This window comes from Platichthys flesus, chromosome 2 (assembly GCF_949316205.1).
Source record: "Platichthys flesus chromosome 2, fPlaFle2.1, whole genome shotgun sequence".
In the NCBI taxonomy this organism is placed as follows: domain Eukaryota; kingdom Metazoa; phylum Chordata; class Actinopteri; order Pleuronectiformes; family Pleuronectidae; genus Platichthys; species Platichthys flesus.
Window position 1 is genome coordinate 703,067 of NC_084946.1, and position 22,186 is coordinate 725,252.

The 22,186-nt window shown below is 39.3% G+C and overlaps 1 protein-coding gene across 1 annotated transcript in view; it reads right to left on the minus strand.

Moving 5' to 3' along the window:
• The window catches only part of cntn2 (contactin 2), a 43,115-nt gene that overhangs the window by 19,308 nt on the left and 1,621 nt on the right, over positions 1–22,186 (minus strand). The window contains exons 2-16 of the mRNA XM_062412208.1: positions 21,062–21,212; positions 12,084–12,225; positions 11,069–11,244; positions 10,737–10,832; positions 10,170–10,382; positions 9,684–9,786; positions 9,281–9,462; positions 9,014–9,150; positions 8,149–8,278; positions 6,423–6,573; positions 5,580–5,707; positions 4,824–4,999; positions 3,572–3,692; positions 2,484–2,642; positions 1,989–2,138 (exon numbers count right to left, since the gene is read on the minus strand). Coding sequence (XP_062268192.1) covers positions 1,989–2,138; positions 2,484–2,642; positions 3,572–3,692; positions 4,824–4,999; positions 5,580–5,707; positions 6,423–6,573; positions 8,149–8,278; positions 9,014–9,150; positions 9,281–9,462; positions 9,684–9,786; positions 10,170–10,382; positions 10,737–10,832; positions 11,069–11,244; positions 12,084–12,225; positions 21,062–21,212 — 2,215 coding nt within the window. The remainder of the gene's footprint in view (positions 1–1,988; positions 2,139–2,483; positions 2,643–3,571; positions 3,693–4,823; positions 5,000–5,579; positions 5,708–6,422; positions 6,574–8,148; positions 8,279–9,013; positions 9,151–9,280; positions 9,463–9,683; positions 9,787–10,169; positions 10,383–10,736; positions 10,833–11,068; positions 11,245–12,083; positions 12,226–21,061; positions 21,213–22,186) is intronic.

A 22,186-nucleotide genomic window follows, 5' to 3' on the forward strand; every position in this document is an offset into this window, starting at 1 on the left:
GCGTGAAAACATCATCGCAATAAGTCAAAGCACGGCCAGCAAGTTAGACTTGAGAGAGATGCAGAGACAGTGGGTCCAATGGCGCAGAGAAGAGTATTAGAGTTTGCTACAAGGCAAGGGATAAGGGGTTCCGCCACGGAAGGAAAGCTCAGTTCCTTCACGAGTGGAGGCCTTTTATTTGGCGTAAGTTTTCCCACCAAACTCAGTCACACACCTATAACCACCTTGCTTTCTGAACAGGTCGAGAAAGACCAGAAATTAACAGCATCTTTGGAGCAGATCTTTAGATTAATCAAATTTCTTGGACATGAGGGAGTTCCACTGTGGGGACAGGACAATCAGGATTTTGTGGCAGCTAATGATGAAGCGGACATATGAGATGCCAAGGGCTTTAAAGTGGCTTGAGTCAATATACAGCTCGATGTGAACACAATTAAAAATGTAATATTAAAATACTTGGTTCATGCAATCCAGACAGTAATAGTGTGTGAGGTGAGTGAGCACACATTTTTTGAATGGCTGATGGTACGACCGATTTAAACCTATCCGAACAGTTGTTCTGCAGTCTCCAATATGTGGACAAAAACTTGTATTATTTTTCTCACGTTATACAGTGCTCCTGACACAATGGCAGATACATTTTCCTCTTGCATCAGAGAGATCTTTATGTGTCTGGACCTGCCCATGGTCCAGACACATAACATGGGCAGGTCCAGCCTTCAATGCTTTTGTTTGATGGCGCAAGCAACATGTTGGTCCGTTTTGCAGGTGTCCAGGCAAAACTGAGGGCTCAATGTCAGACTGCACTGTACATTCATTGCAGCAACCATGTGCTGGATTTGATCCTACAAGAGGTTGCAAAGGACATTACAGAGGCACTTAATTTTGTGATAGGGGAATCGTCAAAGCGCAAGCAACTGTTCCGGCTTGGATAAGATTGGTGCCCATCACACTACTTTACTGCACATCCATCAAGACATTTTGGACTGGTTGGACATTGAGCGTTTGATCAAAATCTTCGTGTAGCACATAGCGGAACGGAAGACCACCTTCTGCACCATTAAATAAAGGTTATCGATAATGTGGGTTATTGATGTATGGTTATGGCTGGTAGCAAACGGAAGTAACCTTCCAATATCCATAAATAGTAGGTGAATGGACCTTGTACCTGTTTAATGATAAAGCATTGATAAAAGAGAAACAAAACAATTGAATGTGATTGTCAGGTGTTTCTTGTTGCTGATTCATTGTTGTTGTTGATAAAAAAGATAAAAGTAGAATTAAATTATTTTTGTTTGCCTCTAAATCAACGAAAATCTAACTGAACTCGATAATCTGGTAGACCTTGTTATTAATGCGCAGTTGTTGATTGTGTAAAACATCAGGGGATGTTGACCTATATAGTCTGTGTATTTTTCACTGTACTGATATATTGTTATATGTTGACCTACTTTTAATATTTAATATTAAAGTGAGAGAGAATATTAAAGTGTTTTCTGGTCACTTACATCTTGCATCGCTTGCTTAATTTTTAAGAGATTTCATATTTCCTTTGATTATTGTAACATACTTACTTGTAACATGAGTAAGCCTATTGCCGATGGTATCATTATTATTAATGATAATAATAAAACCATTAACACTCAGATGGATCAGTTGGATTACAATAAGTACAATCACAATGACTGCAACACTAAATCAAGTTATACCTAAATTGCCCGCTGAGCTCCACAGATGGTATTTACCAGAAAGATTTTTGTAATTTGTATCTACACTTGATGTCATGAAAGGGATTTTTCTATAATGCCACTCTAACAGGCATCAGAAAAAACCGACAACTCTATTGTTTATGCCTTTTCAAGAATTTAAATCATCCTGCTGAAGTCAAGGAGAAAATTAGCTTAAAGATGAAGAATCCACCAGTTACTTTTTCAACTGGTTTTTAAAGAGTTTGTGTAGCCTTCTGGACAGGACCTGTGGCCTCTGACCTGCTTGCTGTGTGCGAATAATATGGGTTGGCACACTGGGCTCTCCACTTCCCAGGATATTGCTGGCGATGACCTGAAATTCATAATCCATCCAGGGCATCAGTCCCATCACACGCGCTGATTCTGCGTTCCCCTCGATGTTTACTGGCTCTGTAACGGGAAGAGTTAAAACATATGAACAGTCAAAATTCTATTCATAGTCTGTAAAATGTCAAACATAATGATAAATGTCCTTCACGAAATAAGAAATACCACATATTGCGTCAGTCAAAATCTTGTGTATGTTTTATTGCTTTTGTCAAATAAAATGATGTGTATGATTGGAAGTTATCGTTGGTTAAAGTTTTGTTATTTTTTTGACTTTCAGCACTGTCTGGCCCTCATGTTTGTACAGGACCTGACATTACAATATATAATCATATACTAATAACTAAAAGGGGGGGGGGGACATATATTCACACACACACACACACACACTCACACACACACACACACCTGTCCTCATGTTCTTCCACTGTGATGACAATGATGATTTTCCCATGATGATATATTTGCCAATGGGACTGTGATTATCGTAGCCACGACTCCACCTCAGCTCCACCGATGTCTCAGCAACATTCTTTACTAGTAAACCTCCAGGAGGTCCTGGGGGCCCTTGAAACAAGCAGAGGAATGGGAGTTTGTCAACATTTTGTTTTAATTGAAATATAGTGCAGTACAGTTTTCAGTACACAGTAAAATCTGAAAATGTGATCTATCACGTCTAACTATTCCTGATGATGGTTTTGAGTTAAGACTGCCTTAAACTCAACAACCGCTCTGTCCTCTTTGGCTAACTCTACCTTAACTCTGTGCTGTATTGCTGAGGTGGAAACCTGGAATAATTTACTGATGTAAACCAGTTGTGAACACAATATTTACATATATACCCATATTATTGTGATTGTAAAGCTCCATCAAGCAACAGGGAGATGCAGAGTCATCTGTTAATTCTACCAGAGACCCATGAAATTGACCCATTGTATAAATGGAAACTATTAAAATGCTATGGTTTTAACCTGACCACATTTTACATCATGAACTTGAAAGGAGGATTTCAATTATTTGAAATGATCTTTTGCCTTTAATGCTATTAATCTACTGCTCCTGAATGCCAGACTTCTTCTTGTGGCAGTAATAACACTGCATGTGATAAACTTGTTTCCGGTTTCAAAATCCTAATTACTACATAATTTATATAAAATGATGGTTTAACTACAACTAGAATTAACTATACTAGAATGAAGTCACTGATCATTTTATCAACGTAAAATAAACCAATTCAGAGCTGGTGTTTGCCCTTAAAACATGATGTTTAATTATTTTCCCTGTAGTTGTCTTAACAGGCAAAGCTTATTGCCATACTTTGTATGCCCCCACTACAAGCAGCAACAATTAAAGCAAACATTTTATCTTGTGTCAGGATTTACTACTGTTTTTAATCATTGTGCTGCAGGTCTGTATGACTGAACTGGACTGTGATAAAGGTTTCTCTTTCCATATTTCTATAGTTATGATATGACATAAAAAGTAACTCCTCTTACCTCGTACCACTAGTTTAGCCGAGGCTAAGGCACTGTCCACCACAGTCTGAGCTGTACAGGTGTATAACCCAGCTTGACTCAGCTGAGTGTTCACAATCAACAGATCCCCAATGTTTTCTTTCTGAAAGAGTACAAGTAGAGGGATTAAGATAACCAAGTTGACCAACCAACACTGACAATCAGGAGTATACCTGTCAATTATTTCACCAGAATGGATCAAATTTGCTGCAGCAGAACTTTACCGTGCTGACCATTGACAAAGAAAATCAGGACATGCACAATGAATCTGGTTCAGGAGCTAATTTCTCCCTGACCCTGTGGATAGGAAACATGAAATATTGCTTGCATATAGTGTAATGCTGTGAGCATTTAGTCTTTCTATTTAGAAAAGAGAAAGACCTCAGTTTTCTATGTTGGAATTAGAAATAAGCCACTGACTAATTTTACCTCTTAATATACAGTCTCATTTTTGCCCTTCTAACAACACCCCAAAGCTGAGGGTCAAGGTTGGACAATATCTGCTGTTTGATAAGAAACATGGATGGACTTAATGAGCAGCAGCTTCATTTATAGAACAGTGCTTAAGATTCAAACTAAAGTGGAAAAAGGCCTGCCAAAAAATTATTTCCAATGTATAAATCTGTGTGCACGCACACCCGAATGCAATATTCCCTTTATAACACAATCCACCTGGAAATGTGCATACGTCTTATTTTCCACTCTCTACACAACCTCATTCAACAATGAATGTTCAATGCAAAGCACCTCATGAATATTAGATGAGAGGAAGCACAACATTTTTGTCACAGAATGTGAGTGAAGCTGAGGTAAAGAACGACAGATTTGATGACCACAGTAGTTATATACCTAATTAAAGAAATTCACAAAGTGTTAATGTTTTGTTGCTGTGTTAATGCAGCAGGTAAGAGTGAGAAGGGAAGAGTGCCAATTGTGTGAAGTAAAAAAATGTATCCAATTTAAAGGTTGAGGCAAAAAAACAATCATATGTTTACACCAATCTGCCGATTACTTGACACCTTAACAAATTGATCAAGTTAATCATTGATATCCTGACCCTTGAAAGTTTATACGCCTATTCTTCTGTCAAGTTTGTTTTTATAGATCCCAAGTACTGTCAGCAGTAAATGGGGTCTAAAAGGACGGGTAGGCTACAGATATAAATGAGGCCCCAGATCTCATAGACTAAGTTATCCATGGTGAAAACATCTATATTATCCACTACAGGACTTACCCCATCCACCCGGTGGAATGGTCCGGCAGTGTTCTCCAAATCCAGCAGGACCCCGTTGAGGGCCCAGGTGAAAGTCAGATCCATGGTTGGGTCGTGGGAAGCATGACACTGCAGGGTCACATTCTCCCCCTGATTGATGTCAGCGTTGGAAGGAGCCAGCGTGATCTTTGTAGCATCTGTAAAAGGAGAACTGGCTCAGATGAAAGCTAGCAGCTTTTTTAAGATACAAACAAAAACTGCTCTTTGCTTGCTGTTGTATGAGTGGATCAATACTAATCTTTATAGTACTCAAACTAGATCAACCTTGCCCAGTGCAAACACTGACATGGTAGGGAAAAAGATAGCCCATCAAAGTGCTGTATCTATTGTTTAATCCATACAATTAGAAGAATGTAAAGTCTTAACAGTTACAGAGCATAACTCCTGAAACCAAAAACAACATATTTAAAATTGTAAAGAACAGACTGGCATGGACCTTACTTTGGCAAATAACTAATTGTTCCTTTGTTACAGTAACTACGTTCCTATAAAATCTTACTTTGCAGGCACTAGTTTTGAATGATAAGGCTGACAATGTGTTAAATGTCAGCCTTATTCCAGCTAACCTTGACTTGTTGGTGTCTTCTAGCTGATGAAACATTCCAAAGAAAATCAGCTCCTTTGACGTATGATGCATGACATTTCAGTAACATCAGGTGTATACTAGGGATTTTTATTGTTATCTGGTTCCAATTGTCAGAATGTGTGTGTGTGTACCTCTGACAGACAGGTGACCAGTGCTGTTGGCTTTGCCCAGATAGTTTTCAGCGAAACAGGTGTATTTCCCTTCATCTGCTCTGCTGATGTTGTGGATCCACAAGATTCCATCTGAAGTTACTGTGACTCTGAGAACACACAAGAGTACACACAGTGAAGAGCACCTATAGTTAGCTGATTACCGTACTGCAACCCACTTAGTGCATGCTTGTGGATGGACAAAATATAATAAACAGTGATTTTCAGGTAATAAAAACAAATAAAATGTCCCAACTGTGACATAATATAATCAGTGTTCTTGAAGTTACACCAAAGCTGCTTTATGTACAGATAATTTCTGTTATGATTTACTGTTTTGTAAAATGTGACAGCTGTCTTACCTGGACACAGCTCAATTCTAAGGGTAAACCTACACAATTGTTGCTTTTATGTCGGAATAAAACCAAAAGAGTGATTGTACAGTCAACCATCATGTCTATGTAACATAATGAGCATAGAGTTGTCAACATTTTGTGCATGTCTAGTCTTGTGTTATACTGAGGGCGCACAAAATGTCAGGATTCAGTGTAAAAGTGACCAGAGCGATCAGGATACATGATACGACACTGTAACCATCTGCTTGACAATGCATGATTTTGAGCCTTAACCAGCTGTAGGATATAAAGTTGACATGAGACAATATGAGACTATGCTCTGTAATAAGGGACCGGGAATATGAATAGAATATTCTATTAGAAACTGATGTAAACATCATAACATAAATAATGTCTATTCAGAATATGGTAAATATAATGAATATTTCTTTCTATGTACACAAAGTCAGTGACCCAGTTACTGTACTACCTGCTGCTGTTGGTGAGTAGCTCTGTGCCACGGCTCCAGAACAGACTAGGCTTTGGGGCAGCTCGAGGGCGACACTCGATCAACACCTTTCCTCCTCTGGCGGCTGGAATAAGCCTTCGTACTGGATTTAATCTGAAGTCTGGGGCCTGAACTGGATGAATAAAGTTTGAGAGCAACACAGCACAGGGAGTTGAAAAGAAGATGATTGATGGAAGAGACCAGAAGGGAAGACAGACAAAGGTCAGGATAGAGTTAGATTAAAGAGATAGTTCACCGGAAATGTTTAATTCACTCATTTCATGCTAACCATTAGGAGTCTCAGTGGTAAACAGTGTTTCGGCCAAAGTGACCTCTTCTTCAGACTAGGGATGTGCATTTGATTAAATTTTCTTAATCGATCGTCGGCAGACTTTACGATCGATTTCCGATTAATCATTAATTTTTTATATTAAAATTCACAATTTATAGGCTATATTAAAATGCAGTTAAAATAGAAAAACAGTGTGTTTCCTAATTGAGATCTTTATTACAAGATGAACAACTCCTCTGGCAGTTAAACAGCTCCGTTCACTGGTTACACTTGAAAATATGTGCTGCACCGATGAAAGAGCAGCTTCCGACGGAGAGGGCAGCAGCTAGCTGCTGAGAGCTAGCTGGATTCGACAGTTCTCGACCTTTCAGTCCGGTTGTTGTCACGTCCTCACTCCCGGAACCCCTCACCCAGACCCAGGTCTGTCCGGGTTCTCTTTCCCGTGGATTGAGGGTCCGCGTGCGGACATGAAGCCGAGCAGCGGAGAATAGCTCCGGGCTGCTTCCTCCAGCTGCTAACATCCACTCTGTGCTGCGTTCCAGGCAACACAGATATTCCGACGAAATTCAGTTTTTTCATTGAATAAAAAATAATAATATCATCGACGAAATTCTTAATGATCAATAATTGATCGTCGATTAATTATGCCCATCCCTACTTCAGACGTAGGAAAAATAAATAAAAAATAAACAACATGCAACCATTCTGCTTGTGTGGTGACATCCAAGTGTCTGCAAGCGCCGACATTCATTTTCGACTCTGTTTTAAGCGTAAAAAACAACACCTGTAACGTGGACTCAAAACACTTCACCAGCCCCTCAATCAACATATTGGTGAGTGGATAATAAGTGAATTTTCAATTTTTCTGTGAAACTATCCTTTTAACGATGATGGAGGAAATAGATTATTGAGAGACAGAATGTTGCATAAATACAGAGAGAAAATTCCTTAAAACTCTCCTACGATATCCCTAAAAAGCAAGCAAGATAGTTTTTCTCTTAGATGTTGTAAAATACCTTAATGACTCCCAACACATTTGCATGACAAAAAAATTATATTACTTTATGACCTTGCACCTAAGAGTAATGGAGATATTAAAAATCACAGAAAAAGAAAAAAACAGTTTTTTTCCATAGAAGAAATAAATGATGCGAAAGAAATCCATAATTTTTATAATAAAAATGCTTGCCTTTTATGGCGTCCATACTTAACTGATATACAAGGTCTAATAGTTCATATTTTTACTAGGTATAACTGGAGGTTTTTTAATTGTATTTGTCGCTGAAAATTGAAAAAAAAACTTAAAATAAAACCGTTTAAAATATGCAGTATGTTGTTCTTTAAGAAGAGAACTATATTAAATACATTGATACATTCCCAGACAATGAAAAGTGGTACTATTGAGCCTCCTCCTACCCTGGACTCTGAGCTCAGCAGTGGAATAGATGGTGCCATGCTTGTTTTCCGCCACACACTGGTACATCCCAGAATCCTCCAGGGCCAGGTTACTAATCTTGAGACGAGCTCCATTCACCTCCACTCTGTCCTGTTGGGGTCAACAGGGGAGGTGGAAAAAGAAAAAAGAAAATATAGGGAGTTTGGTGAAGTAAAAGGATGTCTGACATGTAAAATGAGCATATTTACACTGTACATATGTACACCCAGTAAACGTAAAATAAGGCAAGAAAACCACAACAGTGTTAGTGGTATTATGCCTCCTAAAAAGTTGACTTGTCTTCATTATCCTTCCAGATGTCACTCAGAGATGCAATAATAATAATAATAATAATAATAATGATAACATCTAAACATATTTAAGGTCCATACAAATTATGGTGGAGTCATAATTTTGTCGTCTTATACAAGCCTCCTTTGAAGTAACCACTAGCAAGCATTGAGAAACCACTGAAACATTACAGCAGATCAAAGTTTATCCCAGAGACAGAAAAGAAAAAACGTTTTTTTTCTGATTCTGATTCTGTATATGATGTCTTGTTTACTTTCATGTAATCATTTCCCTGCACCAATGTGATAAAGTGTATATTTTGATCAGAAATGGCAGAAACTTTACTTTCTTACCTGTCCTGAGTTTAATTAAATACCTAACATAAAATAAATGCATTTTCTCTGAGTGGAAGTTTCATGTTAAATGGCAATTATAATGACAAGAACATCAGACAATAATACAGTTTGGTTTACTGACTATTAGTGGAGGGGAAGGAAGATTATGGAGAGGACTAAGAAATGGTAATTATTGGAATTGTTGGTCTGCATGTGTTACCAGCGTGCTGAGTGGCTGTCCATTGCGTAGCCACTGTATAGAGGGTCGTGGTTTACCAGCAGCAACACAACTCCAATGCAGCTCTGAACTGATCTCCACCTCTGAGTCACTCATCACCTGCAACCACTCTGGTTGAGCTGGCGGGTTGGAGAAAAGTAAGGAGAGATTTGGAAATCTGGAACTTGTAAAATAAGTAAAATGAGGAAAAACCTCAAAGAGCTTATAAAAAGTCTTAGCTTCAATACAAACAGCACATCCTTTCCTCACCTTGCACAGTGATGCGTCCCTGGTATGTATCACTTCCTTCTGAGTTGTAAGCTTCACACTCGTAAACACCCTCATCATCAAAGGACAGCTCTGGCAGGATGAGGATGGGACTCTCTGCAGTAGAGCCCGCCTTGAAGGGCATCAGTCCGTCCACCTTCTTCCATTGCAGTTTCGGTACTGGACTGTTCAAAAAAGTAGAGGTGATATAAAAGGTAAAGTAATATTATGTAGTTTAGAAAAGAAACAGCAAAGGGACCCAAATTGGTTAATCAAAAGAAAGAAAACGATTATGAGACAGAGTTGAGTATAATTTAAAGAGTTTGATGGACCAAAAGTTGAAGAGAGCACAACTGAGAATAGTTTGCAGACACATCATTGAAAGATTTTCAAGTTGGAAGCTTACTTTCCATAGGCAAAGCACTCTAATTGGGCGGTGTGTCCTGCCAGAGCATAAGTCTCTGCTGGGAAGCGCACTTTAATGCTTGGAGCTGACTTCCTGGGATTGTCTGAAAAAAAAGAAGTCAATACTGTTATACAATAAATTATTTTCAACTGACCATTATGTTTTGGTCACTTCCCTCAAGCTGTCTTTCTTGCCTGGTTATTCAAAATGGCCGTTATTGTACTTCTTCCATTCAACAATTATTGAGTCCACCGTGTTCTTGGAAACAACCAAAGTTTTAAAAATGCTTTTATGCCATCACCCTGATCTAATATATAATTTTATCACAGAGGTCAACAGAGAGTTTGCAGGATCTAACAACTTGACATGCAAAGGAATTTGTGGAACCTGATAAAAGTTTGTGTTTTTTTTAACAGTGTTCAATTCAGTTACTTCAATCTTCAGTCAAGTTAAGGACACATCAGTGATTCAACTGCACAGTCATACCATCAGGCAGAACAGTGAGCTGGTTTGCTTTGCTGAAGGTGCTCTTGGTGCTGATTTCCATGTTGATAGTGGTGAAGCAGAAGTAGTTCCCTGTATCATTTAGCTCTGCTTTAGCCACATACAGGTTCCCCGTGAGCTGCGACACAAACCAACGGCTATTTTCTTTCTTGATGAAGTTGGGAAACTCATTGATGAACCAGCGGTAGGACAGAGCTAGAGAGAAATTGGTACAAATAATACTTATAATCCAGCGGGAAAATAGAATGGTTTACTATGAATATTAGTCAGCAGAGTCAGTTAAATGCATACATTTATTTCCTGTAAACATTTGATTTCATATGCACCTGGTTAATAATCCTGCCCATTCGAAAGCCCCTGACACATGAACCAGCATTTGACTTAAAACCCACCTGTCAGCTGTATCTTGTCCCTGTCCTATGATAGCTCCTTCTCAAGGATGTTAACACCATTTTTCCACCTGAACATAGCTTTCGTGCTATTTCTGTCATTCAAAATAGTAAAGTAACACTGTTTAGATTCCCCAACAGTAGTAGGAAAAAGGAATACCTGGGTAATGTGGAGGTGGCTGGCAGGCCAAGAATGTTCCCATACCCTCATATGCTGTCTGCGGACTCCTGCTGTCAGGTGGGAAGTCGTGGACGTCTGGAGAAAGATGCAAAGGTAGAAAAAGTAAGAATTGGAAAAAAGATTAACATTACATAAGATTAATATCATATACACATTGAAACCAAAAATACAGAACTGGAAGTAACCAAAAGACAAGAAGAGTTCAGTAAAATTCTGTATTACTTTCTGTCTAATGCCTTTTATCTCTGCCTCAGTGACCCATTTAAACAGCTCAAACTGTATTAAAGGTTGTAACCCCCTTGCATTCTCACAGCCAAATTTGAGGTTTGCTGCCCTGCTGATGATAATTCCACAACGGTTGATGGCCAGACATTGGTAGGAGCCTGTGTCTCGAAAAGACTCAGGGCTGCTGATCACCAGGTTACCAGCCACAAGGGTATAGCGCAGGTCCAAACCAAGTGGGACATCCGTGCCATTCACAAGCCATCTACAGGATAAAATGATAGCACAATTACAAGCAAAAGATCATAAACATAACACAACTAGAAGGGTACTCAAGGAGCACAGACCTCTGCCAAAGTCTCCTTGTGAAACTACAGTTAAATTCACAGAATCTGAATTTGTATTGGATCTGCATAATATTGCACACATTCCAATTTTGTCATTAAGATCCATTAGAAATCTACGAAAATGTTGCCAAATGCCCTATCTGGATAGGCCCCCTGATCTTTATCCACATCAAAACTTAGTGGGTTCTTTCCAAGGCAATTTCCTGTACACCAATTTCCTGTACACCAAGGCAATTTCCTGTATGTGCAAATATACATGGCAATAAAAATAATTCTGATTCTGATTCTGATTCTGACCCATATTACATCCTTCCACCAAGTTTAGGGTTAATTCATCCAGTAGTTTTTATATTAGTTTGACTAATCCTGCTGAATAACCGACAGGAAAACAAACAAAAACATGACCTTCTTGGCAGAGGCAATCAAAAGAGTCCAGAATGTTCTTACAATACTTATTTTGTATAATATTATTGAAATAATTATACGGCTAATAATTCCTTATGTTATGTAAATCTAGGCTTTTCCCAAAGGACTGAATGGCCCATCAGTTTGATTGAATATTTCAACAATTTCACTGAGTGACATTTGTTTATGTTTAAGAGAGATATTTAAGCCTTGAGTAAATATGGCGTGTGCGTGTGTTTGTGTGTGTATGTGTGTGTGTGTGTGTGTGTGTGTGTGTGTGTGTGTGTGTGTGTGTGTGTCTGTGTGTGTGTGTGTGTGTGTGTGTCTGTGTGTGTGTGTGTGTGTGTGTCACCTGTATGAAGCAGCTGGACTTGCTCTGGCTTGACAGCTGAGGGTAACTTTCCCTTCACTCAGGCCCTCTGGGTAAATTGAACTGCTTGGCTGTTCTTCAAACACTGGCCCACTGTCATGACCCGACACACACACATCGCCACCTGGAAACATTTGCACAATGTACAGAACTACAATTACCACATTTACCACAGATTCATATAAGGTTACTGTGACCTTTAAGTCTGACCACTGAAACAAAATAATTTATCTTGAGCAAGGGCGTAGGATTATATAGGGACGGTAGGGTCCCGACCCTACCAAAATCCAGCCTCTACTGTGTAGTCACTACCAATAATACACCCGCTGTCCGTATTGTTTAGGCAATAATTATAGTACACAAAGGGTTAAAAATCAGTCTCTGATAGAAGTCCCGCCTCTAAACAACTATCGCGCTTTGATTGGCTGTAGCAAACCTATATTCAACCTGATTGGCCGTCCCCGCTGTCACTCCATCTGCTTGTTAAAAAAAAAAAAAGCTTCCGGCAACTTGCTAGTCCCAGACAGGAGGAGCAACAGGACGCCTCAGTGCATAGCTAATATCTGCATCTGCGAGTGTAAGTTCTGCCTTCGGTCACGTCAGCGAGACGGATTTTAATATCAGTGATGTCATTTGCAGTAACACTTATATTTGTGTGTGTTTTATGCTTGTGCGTGCGCGCGCTGTGCGTGCATGTGTGCGTGTGTGTGTGTGTGTAGGATGTCGAAGAAACGAAAACTGGACATAAGAGACTTCTTTAGAAGTCAACGTGTAAGTGAATTAAAAGTTTATATTGTGGCGTGCACTCATGGGTGTGTCCTCTCACCCAGTGGGTTGATGGGTAATGTTAGAGGCAGTAGCTATATATACTTCCCGTATGGGGAACATGTGCTAGTTCTTACTTGCTACTGAATAAACGACAGTAAACAGTACCTGCGTCTCTGCCTTTCCTTGTCTTGCCACAATATATTTTAGAGCCATAACAATACTGATATTGATTATTAGTCAGCATTTGGCTATAATGCCAAAGAGATCCGCATTTTAAGGTATAGGCCTATCATTATTTTCATGTTTTATTTGTGTGGGATAAATAAACAATTAAATTTAATAACCTTTATTTTCCTTCAAGGTTTCCCTCTCATTTACAGTACAACAAGCACATTGCAGATGCTCATGTGATTTTATACATATATATTTTGGGGGAATAAAACATAATAATTGTGTGAACATTTTGTCTACCCATGTATGTACCCTAATATATCTGTTCATATGTCATGCATCAACATACTTCTGTCAGGTGACAGACAGTGGAGAGACTGGAGGAGATAGAGGAGGAGAGACTGGAGGAGATAGAGGAGGAGAGGATAGAGGAGAGGATAGAGAAGGAGAGACTGGAGGAGAGGATAGAGAAGGAGACAGAGGAGGAGATGCTGTAGAAGATGAAGGAGAGGCTAGAGAAGGAGAGGCTGGAGGAGATGGAAGAGAGGCTGGAAAATCACAGGTGAGGTTCAATAATGATTAATATGTTAGTCATGAGATTCAGCATTGTGTCAAATAATAGTCTGATTATGACCTGAATAACAATAGGCCTATATTAATAGTGTGTTTGCAGTAGTTGCTACAGCGTGGTCAAATGTATACTGTGATTTCTTAGGAAACTGATCCAAATGGAGAGAGCAGCAGGGAGAGTGCCAAGGATAGGGTCAGGGAGAGTGTCAGCATTCAAGAAGATATTCTGGACAAACCAAACCAACCTCACCCAAATTACATTCCAGTTCAACAGCTGCCACACAAGCTCCTCCATTTTCAAGAGAGTTGGTTCAAGCAGTATCCATGGCTGCACTATAGCCCCTCCATCAAAGGGGTTCTCTGTTTTCACTGTGTGAAAACATACACTATAAAGAAAAGCACACTATATAAAAAGGTAGACCCTGCCTTTTCGTCAAAGGGATTTAATAATTGGAAGAATGCACTTGCCAGTTTTCAGCGGCATCAAAATACCAAATCCCACCATCATGCCATGACAGTTAGTGCTGAAGAGGGAAGCCCAATAGATTCGCAGCTCTCAAGTGCATGGGCACAGCAACAAGAGGATGATGTACGTCTCAGTACTTGGTTAGCTCGCTGTCATGACTATACCTCTCCTCAAGTGCAAAACGAGGTTTTGCAGATGCTAGGAAACTGTATTGTCAGGAGTATTGCACAATCCATCCAGATGCTACCAGTTTTGCAGTATTCACTCATCATTGATGGCACACAAGATGTCACAGGAACAGAACAAGAGGCTGTTTGTTTTAGATATGTGGACCATGACCTGGTACCACGGGAGGTTTTCATTGGTTTGTATGAGGTCCCTGGTAATACTGGAGTGGAGATTGCAAGAATGGCTGAGGATGTCCTCTTGAGGCTCAATATTCCCATTTCCGGGTTAAGAGGCCAGACATATGATGGTGCTGCTAATATGTCAGGCAAATATTCTGGAGCACAAGCAGAACTGAAGAGACAGCAACCGTTAGCGTTGTATGTGCATTGTGGGGCACACTGTCTTAACCTGATTACGCAGTCTGCATGCAGAGCCAGTCCCTTGATCAATGATTCCTTACAGTGGGTGCATGAGCTTGGCACATTAAACAAGCAATCAGGAAAATTCAAGAACATATTTTCCAAAGCCATAAGTTCAGAGGTACCATTAAAATCACTCAGACCACTTTGTCCAACCAGGTGGACAGTGCGGGGCAAAGCTATCAGAGCGGTGCTGTCTCAGTATGAACGTGTTTTGTCTAGCTTGGAGGAGATGGCATCAAGTGGGTCAAACACAGGCATGAGAGCAAATGGTCTGCGTGAGAGGTTTGAGAAAGGGAAAACGGTACTTGGTCTTTGTCTGGCATTAGAAGTGATAGAGGAGCTGGAGTGTCTGAACACATCCCTTCAAAAAAGGACTGAAACTGTTGCAGGTATGAGAAGTGCCATACAGTGTGTGAAATCTACTGTACATGCCAAAAGAAATAAGGAGAGCTTTCATGAGGTTTTTGAGAAAGCAGTGGCTATGGTTGACTCCCTTGGGATTGAGCCCATTCAGATTCCTCACCAAAGAAAGCCACCAAAACGATTCACGAGTGAAGCAAGCCAGCACATCCCCAAGTCAGCAGAGGAGCATTATAGAACAGAGTTCTATAAAATGCTTGATAGTGTGCACATTCAGTTTGAGGAGAGGTTCAACCAACCAGATCTAAATGTCTTGCAAAAGCTGGAGGAAACTCTCCTTACTGGAGAAGTGAATGACATTGTAAATCAGTACCCAGAGCTGAACAGGGACATACTAAAGGTCCAACTAGCCATGTTTAGGTCCAAATACACTGTCAAATCTAGTGTTGAAGTGGCAGAAATAATGAGAGGATTGACAGTTGAAGTGAGAGGTCTGTTTGATCAGGTTGAGTCCCTTATCAGGCTGCTTTTAGTTATACCAGTTGCATCAGCTGAGGCTGAAAGAAGTTTCAGTGCTCTCAGGAGGCTTAAAACATGGCTGAGAACCACCATGACTCAAGTCAGATTGAACAATCTTGCAGTGTGCCATGTCCATCAGGAGACACTGGACAACATTGACCTTAAAGAAATCTATCAGCAGTTCATTTCTGTTACAGAAAGACGTAGGCATGTGTTTGGTTCTTTCAAATAGGAAGAGCACAATGGACACTAATCTGTGTATATGTTAGTATTAGTGATTCCTGGCTGATGACCCTGCAGCTGGCTCATGGGCACTGGAGGAAGAAATGCCCAGCAGGAAATTATACTGACCTGTACATTTAGTGATACACCTGTTGTTGTATTATTTCAAAAATATTTATTTACAATGTTGTTGATGTTGTTTACAGTTGCACCAGAGTAAAGTTGAAAACTCTTCTAAGTTGACTCATTTTCTTTCATTAGTTGCTTTAACCTATAACATTACAGAATGCATATTCTCTTTTGATATTCAGATATGCATTATAAACATGTTAATTAAGCCGATTTATTGATTTTTTTTTCAATTATCATTGCGAATACAAAAAAAACCTATCAACTTTAGGAAGCACTTTCATATCCCACGGACCCCACCAATGTCCAAATCAAACCTACTCCCTTGATCTTGAGTAAAAGTGACAACAGATTAGGGCTGAACGATTAATTGCATTTACGATAAAATCGCGATTTGATATAACGCGATTTTCTAATCGCAACGTGCACGACTAAAACGTGCGAAAGAGAGTAGGGCACTGGGCTGCTGTCCTCACCCGCAGCAAGAATGCCGCGGGACCACAAAACTCCTCTGATCAACAAGATAGCGAAGCAAGCTATCAAATGGTTAAAACCAGACCAAACAAGGCAAGATTTGCTATAAGGTGATATTGGCGCCACTTGGCAACACAACAAATCTATTCAACTATCTGAAACTAAGAATTTATATATGATACTCAGCTCGGTGAACCACATAAAGACAGTTTTTTACTGCGCTGTGGCGCCGTGCAGCATCCATTCTCAAGCGCGCACTGGCTGTCCACACTGGACATCTCTCCGCGCCGGTCAGTTTGAAATTCTCCGTTCTTGTTGTATGTAACCCGTTCAATGTAGTGGTTAGGGGGTAGATGATGATGGTCCTCATAGCCATCCCCCACCCCTCTCTTTCTCTCTCTGTCTGTCTGCTTGTGTGCTTGTGTGTGTGCGTGTGTGTGTGTGTGGTGGGGGATTCCCAGTTCTAAAGTTTTTTTTTCGGAGAGAAATACTGAATAAATGCATTATGTTTTCAAACTCAGAAAAAATTTTCGAGTTTCGATTAGTGTTGTCACGATACCAAAATTATGACTTCGATACTATACCTGCCAAAATATCACAATACCCGATACTTTCGATACGATACCACAAATACGATACTATACCACAAATATGATACGATGCTGGTTTATCTGATAGTAATAAATAAAACATCTGTAAGGTTCCCTTTTTTCCAGCTTGTTCATGCCCAGCTTTTTGGACACTTAACAAATGGCATTCATATTAGCATTAGCCTACAGGCCCACATAAGTGAAATTATAGGTTATTTTGCATGTATAGCGTTTTCTTAATTTTTTTCTTAATTGAGTTTAATTTTGACAATGAACTGAGCTACGTTCTTGCAGCCAAATTGAAAGCTAGATCAACGTCTTAAACGATAATACATGCAATAGGGCAAGAACACATTCAAGTGACTGGGGTGTAAAAACAAACACCCGTAACGTAACGGAACGTCACGTTAATTTGTCAAATCAGCATCGTATCAGGCCAGCATGATAAAACCAGGAGCCGTGACAAATTAACGTGACGTTCCCTCACGTTACATATGAACACCGTACAGGGAGCCGCTGCAGAGGGGCTGAAGAGCCGCTTTGTGGCGACCCCTGGCTCCGGAGAAAGAATTACTTTTTTTACTGCTCCGCCATTTAAGCGATGCGGACGTCAAAGCATTAGTCGCGCCGCACATTCACCCCTCCCGTTCAAGCGCTCCACTTGTTATGTCCGGTAGCGCCAGATAATTTCCAGATTTCACTCCGTGCATCTTTCTTTTGAATAAGCCCAGGACGGTCGGCAAGAGCCATGTCTCCCCTGAGATCACTCGCTGTGAGTGAGGGCCGCCTGCATGTGTGAGAGCTGGCAGCCCCGCCCCTCGCAGTCTGCATGCAGAGTGACTGGGAGCGGAGCAGCGAATGCGCTCTGATTGCTGCTATTTCAATGAAGTACCGGTACTAAAAATATGCCTAACCGTATTGTTTTTAACGTAAGGGTACCGCGGTACCTTTCTAGTACCGGTACACCGTGCAACACTAGTTTCGATATTGTCCAAAATAATCGTGATTATGATTTTTTTCCATGATCGAGCAGCCCTAATATATATGTATATATAGCAATCAAATGGCTTAATATATATGTATATATATTAGTGCATTCAGTTAAACAAGTTATTAACGACGTTAACGCAAACCCATTTTAATGACGTCAATTTTTTGGGTTGGTGGTTGACTAAGTCACAATCATTTTTAAAAACATCATCGTATCAGGCCGTTATGAAGTAACAGGAGCGGGCGAGTCTCTGTGTGTGTGTGTGTGTGTGCTTTCAGATAGCGTACCGGTCCAGGTGAGATCAGAGCTCGTTCTTGTGAAGCGGCCGCTCATTGACTGACTGCTTCTCAACTTTGGAAACAGTGAAAACACAGAGTTTCTCTGGTCTCAGCTGATCAGAGATCAGCGCCTCAGCTTCTTGATCGGAGCAGAAGCTGCAGTTGGTTTCTATCGAGCTTCAGTATCTGTGTGCGCCTCCAGTCTGACCTGCTCTTGCTTTTGTTTTAATATTTCGCCAACTAAAATATATATTTTAAAGCTATTAGGCTGCAGCTATATGTTTTTATTTATTTCAAAATAGGGAACTTCTTTTTCATTTAAGTAAAATACTGTTTTTTAAAGCTCAAATAGTGGTAACAGTGGTAAGATAAAATAATCAACAGAGAAAAATTATAAATGTTGAGACCAAAAGAAAAATAGCAGGAATACGTAAAATAAGTTAATAATGATGAAAGGGAGTTAAACTGTAGAGAAATATTTTAATAAATAAAACAATTCTTAGTCAAAAGCAAGACTGAAGAGGTAGGTTTTAAGTTCATGTTTAAAAATGTCAACATTTCTCTTATTGCTCTCTGATTCTCTGCGCTTTGGAGCATAAAAGTTTTAGTCTGGCACTTTGGAAATACAAAATCGGTGCATCACAGCTCATGTGAACTGCCCAAATGTTTAACAGGGGGTTTGATAGGAGGCACCTGGCTTTCCTTGGCGTTGTGCAGCGCGGCGCTTCGGAAATGAAATGAAAGGGTCAATTCGATTTTTCTGGAGAAAAAATTATTGTTTAGATTAATCAACTAATCGGTAAAATAGTCTGAAGATAAAATCGATAAGAAAATAAGAAAAATAGTTGTTAGTGGCCGCCCTAAAACAAGTAAAGGAAACTCCAAATCAATCAGAAACTGTCAGGCAGCTAATGATGGATATTAAGACAGGTGTAATATGTTCTCTCCTTCTGGTCCTGGTCACCACTAAGGCCGTAGATTTCTGAATGAACTGTAGTTGATCTAAAAATGTTGGTGGACCAGATAGGAGAGCATTACAGTTATCCATTTTGCTCGACATAAAAGCGTGCATCAGATAACATAATGCGAAGGGACTATGTTAAACAATTTTACAGTGAACACTAACATTTAAATCTGTGAGTTGTGTAATGTATAATAACTTTTTCTGGTCTCACATTATAATGAACATAATATTGAGCTGACAACCAACATAGACATTTCTTTTTATGATCTTTGATCTTAAATCTTTAACCTTTTTAAATAAATAACTGAATTGAATAACTGACAGGTTAAATTATTTGTAGCTGTTGTTCCTTTGGATTATTTTAATGAGTGTAAGAAGACTTGAGTATGTTGTTGCAGGAACCATTGAAATGGGTTATTTTGCTTCGGAGATAGAGCGGGAGGTCCACTAACCAGAAGGTCGTCAATTCAATCCTTGTCTCCCCTATTACGTGTGCCAAAGTGTAAGATACTGAACCCCAAATTGCCCCTGATGGCTGTGAATAATGTATGAAAGTGCTGCACAAATATGTAGACCATGAATGTGTGTGGAAATGGAGGAATCTGTGCAAAGCTGTACTGTAAAGCCCTTTAAGAGGCCATTGTAGTATATTCCCTTAGCTAATGGATATCCATAGCACAGATACAAACAATAAATGGTATGTTAATATCCAGCTTATGATTTTCTCTAGCATAGGTATAGATCATAATGACATGTTAATATCTTAAGGCGCCTTGAATCTTAAGTTCAAACGTTTAAGTATTATCTCCAGATGTGTTCAGTGTGTTTCTCTTTGTCTGAACTATCCTTGAACTGCCTATGGAATAATGAGAGGGAGATGGTTTTCAGCGGATCCTTAAATCTTAAGGTACGACACATTCCCAAATTTAGGCAGAAGGCCCGGTTGTGTGACATCATTATATCTCTAGGTTTGTGGTAAACAACTTCCCTATAAAACGCCTTACCTTGCAGAGTCAAGGCGGATTTTCACTATTTGGCTTGTGTGTTATCTCCAAGTTTTCTAGAAACTCGTCCTGACCTATATTACTCTTGTGTAATAAACATTATACTTGTAAGTACTTGGTCCGCGTCTCCTCTCTTCGAACACCGACTTCAACAAGACACTACTGCGGGAAAGATACGATACCATCAAGGCTAGAAAATAGAGACCATATACCATTTGATTCCAACACCCACAATCACCCCGAAACAACAGTGATAGAAAGCCAATGAGTGACGGCGCTTAAGTGGATGTCCAGAAAGATGGACAATGACAATGCTTCTTTTTTTATACAATACATTTTTAGCAAAATAAAAAGGTATATCAATTAATAGCAAATTTTATAATCTGATCTGGATGTGCCTCTTAAACTAAAAGCACTTTATTAAAGGTACTGTGTTGACATTATGCAAACGCTGTTAGCTGTAAGGTGAAGAGATAGAAACAAATAAAACGAAATGCCTGTGTCTCCTTTCCTGTGAGGAAAAAAACTGCAAACCTGTGCCTCACTTACTAACTTCACAGCACAACAATGCAGAGCGTAGTCTGCTACACAAACACCAAATTCTAGTAGTAGTATAGAAGCAGACTAGCAAAATGCTTAGTTTGAATTCAAAGTCTGAGGCTCTTTGTTGTGTTGGGCATTGGCTGTTTTCTGGCTGGTAGTGTTACCATCAGCAACTGACATTGGCTGGCCAAAAAATGATCTTTGGAAAATACAGAGACTGGTCGCAGTTATTTTGGTTCTAACACAAATTTTTACAACCAGCACTGATTCTGCAACCAATAATAACCACACAGACATTCATGTGTATTCAAGTGGACTTACCCGCAGCTTCCTTTAGAGCCACTGAGCTGAGGACCAGCAGACACATCCAACGCTCCATTTTCCTGGACCCAGCTGGATACAACAGGATCACAATCAGATCAGGAGCAGATAGCTTAAGATGGGTTCCCCTTATCTCACAGGAAGAACAGGCCTTTTCAGACAAGAGAACAAGAGAGCATTCATTAGAAACTCATTGAAGTCTAATTCGTTAAGTTTAATAAAGTAATTAAAGTTGACTCACAATTAAGATTCAATCTATATGGAATACTGGTATCTGTACTCTCCATCTTTTAAACAGTGCTTCAAACTAACTCTGGTCCTAACAAAAGACCACCTTAATAACGTAAGCATTTAATAACATATTTCTGTGAATAATGATGATTGTTCCCTTTAAACTTGTAATTTTTATTCCTCATCCCTAATCATGCATTTATCAAATAGTATCAATTACATGATGTATTGCTCCAACTAATTAAGTGCTGCTGCTGTTGTCATCTTTGAAATATTAGAGTTTGTTAAATGAAGAATCATTGAATAACATTAACTTTATTTCCCTTTTTAATAAATCCTTTTGTAATTAAAGTATCTGGATTCTGGGATTATTTGTGCATATGTATGTGAATGCAGCTGGAGTACTTTAGCCTGTGCTCGAACTTAAAACCCCTCATTGTTTATTATTTAATCATTAATATTAAATATTGAGATTATTAATTTAACTTTTATAAACTGAGACTGATCTTTACGGATTGACTTGTTGGTCCGTGTAACCAGGGTGTGCCCCGCGACAATTATCAATAATTACAGATTGTATTATCCTTAATTGATAATGTTATGGTTTTCATGAATTATTTAACTATTCTTAATTGATAACGTATCATTTCTAATTAATTACTTTACTATTCTTAATTGATAGCTTAATAATTGTATTATTTTTCATAATCATATGTTATGATTATTATTAATTAGCCAACGTCAAATCTACTGCTATTGCACAACATTAGTCTTAAAGGGGACATATTATGCCCATTTAACCACAGTTGAAATGGTTCCTTGTGGTCTTAATGAAATGTCTAACATATTTTGGTCAAAATACCAGAAGGATAATTTAAAACAGGATCCTTTTAC